Source organism: Dipodomys ordii, unplaced genomic scaffold (genome assembly GCF_000151885.1).
Source record: "Dipodomys ordii isolate 6190 unplaced genomic scaffold, Dord_2.0 Scaffold39, whole genome shotgun sequence".
Lineage (NCBI taxonomy): Eukaryota > Metazoa > Chordata > Mammalia > Rodentia > Heteromyidae > Dipodomys > Dipodomys ordii.
This window is the reverse complement of record NW_012267255.1, coordinates 12,095,174-12,102,431: the sequence shown is the minus strand read 5'-3', so window position 1 is coordinate 12,102,431 and position 7,258 is coordinate 12,095,174. Positions and strand designations below refer to the sequence as shown.

Here is a 7,258-nt window from a genome sequence, read left to right as displayed (position 1 = left end):
GGAACGACACTAAAGGAGAGTCTTGAATAGGTTATTTGTATACCCAGTTCTTAGTAGTAGTGATAATAATCAAGATAGAAACAAACCAACAATAGGTAAGTAAATAAACAGAATGTGATGTAGAACTATAGAACAGTGAAATAGTACTCAGCCTTAAACAAGAAGGGAATGATACAGCATGGATGTTAATATGGTGTATGTTACAACATAGATTGTTGAGGATATTTTGCTAAAACTGGTCACAAAAGACAAACACTGCATGATTACACTTCTGTGAGGCACCTAGAATATTCAAATTCAGAGACAAAGAATAGAACAGCAGTTAGCAGGGATTAAAGGAACCTGAAGAAGTATTTGTATACAAGTAAAGGTTTCAGTTTTGCAAGAGGAAGAGTTATAGAGATGGATGATGGGGACAACGGCACAAGGATATAAATGAATATACTTCCTGTCACTGAGCTATGTGCTGAAATGGTCACAATGACAAATGTTATTATATATTTGTCCTAATTTTTGGGGCACTGTGGGGTTTGAACTCAAATCCTTATGTTTGATGAGCAAAAGCTTAACCACTTAAACCACACCTCTTTTTCCTTTATTTTTTGGACAGAATTTTAAATTTTTGCCTAGAACCAACCTCAGGCAGTGATCCTCCTCTTTACATCCCCATAGCCAGGACTACAAGCAAACATAAATATGCCTAGCTTAATGGCTGACATGGGGGTCTCAACTAATGCTTTCTTGAGGATAGTCTCAAACCATGATGCCCCTCAAACTCTGCCTTCAGAGTAGCTAGAATTAGGTGTGAATCACCACACCCAGCAATATTGTATGTTTTTTAAAGGGACATGCTTCATTCTCAATTTTCAAATCTCTTTTAGTAAAACAGGTGACCCTTCCCATGTCCCCCACCCCCGAAAGAAAATTCAAATATTTATGACTAAATTACTTAGGAAAATAAAACCAGACACACTCCAAGAAGTGTGAAAGTATAGAAACTGTTCTTTTTACTTTGCAGTACTGGGGATTGCACAGCAAGCACTCTACCACTTGAATCACACCCCTAGCCCTTTTACTTTTCAGTTTATATTTTAGATAGGAGCTCATACTTTTTCTCAAAAACCTCCAACCATATCTCCTGTCTCAACTTTCTGCATGGCTGTAATTATGGGTGTGCAAACCACGCACAACTCCAAACTCATTTTTGACAGTACAATTGACATGCACAGAACAATACACTGTACATAAACTACACGTGTGAATGTGGGCTTTGCATTATACTATCAGTTCCACAGTCAATACTGGAAGCACACAGGTGTAGCTTTTAAGAAACTGCCAAGAATAATTTCAGGTATGTTAAGTAGTATTTTACCTGCTTGATTTAGACTGAGAGAAAAAGACTGCCATCTCATATTTAAGTATTTTTCAGAGCAATTTTTTCATTACAATGGATAGCCTATTTTCTTTCAAAATGTTATATTCATAATAGGACTACAGTACTTTGGTTCCAGAGTCCAAAAATGCTTACACAAAACACAAAAAGGAGCACCTAAATCTAACTAATTTGCATACTTCTATGCATAGGCTGATGAGAGAAATGTTTGTCCAACTTTCATCATTACTAGACAGTTCAAATGGGTACAAAAAAAAAGCAATCTGAAAACAGAAATATTCTTGGTAGGGCTGCGAAGGTGGCTCAGTGGTAGAGTGCTTGCTCACATGCATAAGGCCCTGAATTCGGTTCCTCAGCACCCCATAAGCAGAAAAAGCCGGAAGTGGTGCTGTGGCTTAAGTGGTACAGCACTAGCCTTGAGCTGAAGAGCTGAGGGACAGCACCCAGGCCCAGAGTTCAAGCCCCACGACCAACAAAAAAATAAAATAAAAATAAAAAAATCTTGGTGAATCTAAAAGATTGACCAAGAGGGTCTGAGGATGTAGCTTAGTGGTAGAGTGCCTGCATGAAGCCCTGGCACCATTAACAACCCAACTATTTTTTCAGTCGTTTAAACAATGAGGTCTTGAGATTTTCTTCACTGAAAAGTTCACTATAAAGACACAGCATGTTTGAATTTTTTTTTTTTTTTGGGTCCGGTCGTGGGGCCTGAATTCTGGGCCTGGGCGCTGTCCCTCAGCTCTTCAGCTCAAGGCTAACACTCTACCACTAGAGCTACAGCGCCACTTCCGGCTTTTTGCTTATGTGGTGCTGAGGAATTGAGCCCAGGGCCTCGAGCATGCAAGGCAAGTGCTCTACCACTGAGCCACCTTCCCAGCCCCCTGAATTTATTTTTTAAGAGCTTTATGTTTTACATGTTAGATTCTGCTAGATCACTGAAGATAATACTTTCATATACCAATGAAGAATATTTCTCTTATGAGTGTGGCTCATGGTAAAGTGTTTGCCTAGCAAGCTTGAGGCCTTAAGTTCAAGTCCTAGTACCACAAAAAGTAAATAAATACAAATATCAGGAGTATGCTTTGTAACTCATGTTAAGGCAAATGAGGCTGACTTTCTCTGCTAGTAAAGTAGTAGAATTCACTGACTGATCAGCCCACAAAACGTCCTGCTGTGTGCCCACAAGAGCACAGGTGCTCTGCAGGTGCTTGAAACACAATGACAACATGAATCACCATACTCTTGAGATTAGCAACAGGAGCATACAAAAACTGAAAAGTGACAACTCTCTCATTGCTCCTTTAGGTTAGTAATATGGACAATTAAGTTAGGGGAGGAGAAAGCCATCTTTATTTTTTTGTTGGTCAGAGGGCTTGAACTCTGGGCCTAGGTGCTGTCTGTCCCTGAGCTCTTCAGCTCAAGGCGAGCACCCTACCACTTAAGCCACAGCGCCACTTCCAGCTTTTTCTGTTTATGTGATGCCAAGGAATCCAACCCAAGGCCTCATACATGCAAGGGAAGAACTCTATCACTGAGCCACCTTCCCAGCCCTGAGAAAGCCATCTTTGTAAGTGTAATAGAGATTAAGTTATGTTCCATGGCACACAAAAAAAGTGTGTAAGGAACAGAAGCCAATGATTAAAAGACATGTACTCATTACCTGACTTATGAAACGGTAACCTCTTTGTACATCACCTTTATAATAACAATTTTTTTATATTTTTTAAAAACATGGAGGAGAGGGCTGGGAAGGTGGCTCAGCAGTAGAGTGAATGCCTTGCAAGCATAAGGCCCTGGGTTCGATTCCTCAGCACCACATAAACAGAAAAAGCCGGAAGTGGCGCTGTGGCTCCAGTGGTAGAGCGCTAGCCTTGAGCTGAAGAGCTGAGGAACAGCGCCCGTGCCCCAGAGTTCAGGCCCCATGACCGGCCAAAAAAAAAAAAAAAAAAAGGCATGGAGGAGGTGGTCATGCGTATAATCCCAGCAATTTGAATTGTAAATTCAGAACCAACCTTGGCTACATAGAAAGTTCCAGACTAGTCTAGGCTACACAGTAAAACCTTGTCTTAACCAAACCAAACAAGCTAACAACAAAAAAACCCTAAAAACTCAACACTATAGTTCAATAGTTAATTGGAAAACTGTAAGAAAAAAATTAAAATGTACCTATGATAATTTTATGAACATGAATCCCAATCCAAAAATATCCATTAGTTAGTTACCTAATATTAAGGAAAAGTTCTCCTGTTGCTGCTTCCTCTTCTCTCATGAGTCATCAGGAGAAAACAGCTGAGAGAGCTTAGGGAATAGTAATGGAGGATCTAAAATAATATGTAACTCGAATGTACAACAGGTTATGGAAAAAAAGATAAATCTTTGTAACAAAAGAGTACTTTCTAAAATGCGCTAAGTATTCCTAATCTGTACTTTGAGAAGGAAATGAAAAAAATAAACAGGGCTTTTTGAAAGTTTTTCTTTCACCTTCACTAACAAGAAAAACCATTTTCTCAAAAGGAAGGACTTCTAAATGGTTCATCCTTCCTAACTTATCTTTATAAAAAATACATAATTAGATCTAAAACTATGAAGTACATAATTTAAATATTAGCCAAGTTCCTGGAAGTGTTGCTCATTGGGAGAGTACCTGCCTAGGTGAGGTTTTGAGTTCAATACACTGTACCAAAAAAAAAACAAAAACACAATTTGTGTGTGTATGTGTGTGTGTGTGTACGCGCGCGCACACAATTGTGGGGCTTGAACTAAGGGCCTGAGCACTGTCCCTGACTTCTTTTGCTCAAGGCTGCTAGCACTCTATCACTTTGAACACAGCTCTACTTCCCCATTATTTTAGACTTGCAATGTATCTAAAATGGAAATGGGTGTGGTGGTACATAACTACAACCTCAGGACTCAGAAGGCTGAAGCAGAAGAATCACAATTTTGAGCCAGCCGAGCTATAAAGCACAGAAAATATTTACCATCTGAATATAATTGCTATAATGGCAGGAAAACCTGCCTCGCTGCAGCACACTCTTCCTCCTGTATATGAAATTAGCCACTGCAGTAGCAAAACTAGGTGGCGTTAACAACAAAATATTTCCCACTAATGAGGAGGAAGTAAACAGGGCAAACCTCTTCCTTTTGAACAAAACATACTATAAACAGCACCTGCTAATTCAATCGCTTACTAGGTATTCATCCAAAGCAGCAAGTTTCAATACAGAGGGAGAGTAGGGAGTAGACAGTTTCAAATTAAATATGCCTCCTCCTTCCCACTCTATTACTCAACTATTTCAACATCATCCAATAATTCCCATACTGGTGGGCATCACCACTACTGAGAGCCACAGTTAGGATGGAAACGTGCCAAATTCCTTAAGTATGCAGCATTCTTTGAAAGATACAAATCACTGAACACATAATAAAACCTACTTTGTCATTAGAAAATTAAATTTTTCATTAAATTGTGAGTTCTTGTCACTCTTCCTTCAGTAAAATAGTATTGAAATCTTTTTTTTTCAAGTAAATGAAAACATTCATAGTTTGGTAATTTATCAGGCACAAGAGACAGAGGCAAACAAGTTTGCCACTTTACTAGATGAATTCTCTGGTTAGAGACTCTATCAAGGGGGAGGGAAACATGAGAAGAGAGGAGAGGGAAAGCGGCAACAAGGAAAGGCAAAGGAGAAAAAAGGGAAGGGAAACAAACAAGAAAAGCCAGAATCAAATGGATCAGAAAATTAGCATGTCAACATTTCAATAAATATCACAAAAATAATATTATATCATCATAAAAGTATTATAAGTAATTATACTAGGTTTATTCCATTTAGAAAACTGGTTGTAGGGACTACTATATTGGATGCATGTCACTGATCCCTCATATATAGCTCCCCTTCCATCTGGGATCACTACTTTATATTTATTTTAAGCTCAACATCCTTCTTTTATCAGCTTTAAGTCAATACAGTATTTCCATCTAGAGTCCATATGACAAAAAATGTTTGCTAAGACTTCTGGACAAAAGGTGGCACAGCTTGTACCCTCTCTTCCTCCCACTCCCTCCCTTCTCTACTCCCTTCCCTTCTCCTCCCCTCCAAAAGTATAACAGAGAAAAATATTATTCTTCTCCAGGATGGGAGGGTCCATTATGAATGGAACCTAAGAATAAAGAAAACAGGAGATGGAGCTAATTTCTCCCTCAAATCAAAATATACCTGGACCTTTTGGTCCTGGGCACCTGTTTAGGTTGAAATTTTTGTCACTTGCAACTTTACAGTCTGTAGAATCCAGCCTTCAGACTTCAAAAATCATTTTTACTGAATTAAGTTCCAGAAAATCTACTTGTCAAATAGTGATCTTAGCAATTACGATTCTGCCAAGTGATGAAAATCTGAATTCCATCAGAATTTTTGTTCTGTTTTGTTTGTGGCAGTAGTGGGGCCTGAACTCAGGATCTGGGTGCTGTCCTTGAACTTTTTTGCAGAACACTAGCTCTCTACCACTGAGGCCACAGGACTGGGTTTTGCTGGTTAAATGAAGAGTCTTACAGACTTTCCTGCCTGGACATGCTCCAATCCAAAATCCTCAGATCTCAGCCTCCTGTGTAGTTAACAATTACAGGCATTAGTCACTAACACCCAGCCTTCCAACCATTTTATGATTAAATTTTCTAACACAGAAACCAAAATTACCTACATCAGTAACATATTCCTGATTTAGAGAGATAAAAACTCCACTCAGTACAACTTTAATTTCCAAGTCTTAGAAACTGAAGAAATGAACAATTCTGAAACAAATAGAAGTTAGTGTTTTGGAAAGATTACCACAGTAAAAACTTAAAGGGAATAAAGTATGAAAGAATAACCAGGTATATTTCTCGTGGCATTTTGCTCCCAGATTCTAAATGTCTTTCTATAATGAAAGCTATTCCTGATCCTCGTAACCAATTTACCTTACAGTACAAGGTGATGATTTGATCAAAATCAACCAAAATAATTACCTAATTCAATACAATTCTGATGAAAAGCACAAATTTTAACTCCTAGAATACTATTTATCTAATTTTAAACTCTTTATATTATGTGATGTCATTGAACTGAAAAGTAAGTTAACTTACCTCAATTGTTTTGCATAATTCTGTTCAATTTCTATCCTCTCTTTAACAAACTTGGCATATCTTTCCAAGAAGTCAATGCCCCATTGTGTGTGTTTGTCTAAGCTGTCGAACTGATCCTAAAAAAAGAAAAGCAAAAAAATGCATTGAAGTCTGACATTTTATCCATAAATATTTTCATCAGCACCTGACATTTGAACAGCGAAGCAATGAGGCAGAAATATCCTGGTCCCCATTTACATCACCTTTCAAGACCAACAAATGGGTTCCTAAGCAAAGACATGAAATTTTCTGAGTGCCTTTACCCACAAGGCCTCCCCTGGTTTCCACATATTTCCCCTGCTTGGCCTTTAGCAGGTAACTCCTACTCCTGCTTTAAGGTTCAGTTCAATCATTATGTCCTCTAGAATGGTTCTAAACTCTTGGACTGAGATAAGCTATCTTTCTGTAAGTCTCCAAAGCTCCCTAAAATTACCTTATACATTCTCCATACTATAATGAGGGCAGGAACTGTGTTTCATTCAACTCTAAACTCTTGAAGGCCTAAATGCTATGCTTGACACCAGTGCAATGGCTCAATGAAGAATTGTTTAAACAAAACCCCAGGTCCAGAGTTCAAGCCCCACGACCGACAAAAAAAAATAATAAAGAATTGTTTAAACAAAAGCATACGCCTGGGTTCAAATTCTGAGACTTGCCATGTACCAGATGTTGGATATTGTCAAGTTTAATCAAGCCTCTCTAAACTT

The 7,258-nt window shown here is 38.4% G+C and overlaps 1 protein-coding gene across 1 annotated transcript in view; it reads right to left on the bottom strand.

The window, feature by feature from the left end:
- Fnbp1l (formin binding protein 1-like) overlaps positions 1–6,993 on the bottom strand; it is a 56,545-nt gene extending 49,552 nt beyond the window's left edge. Inside the window, exons 1-2 of the mRNA XM_013018237.1 lie at positions 6,985–6,993; positions 6,513–6,628 (exon numbers count right to left, since the gene is read on the bottom strand). Coding sequence (XP_012873691.1) covers positions 6,513–6,628; positions 6,985–6,993 — 125 coding nt within the window. The remainder of the gene's footprint in view (positions 1–6,512; positions 6,629–6,984) is intronic.
- Positions 6,994–7,258: the final 265 nt, after the last annotated feature.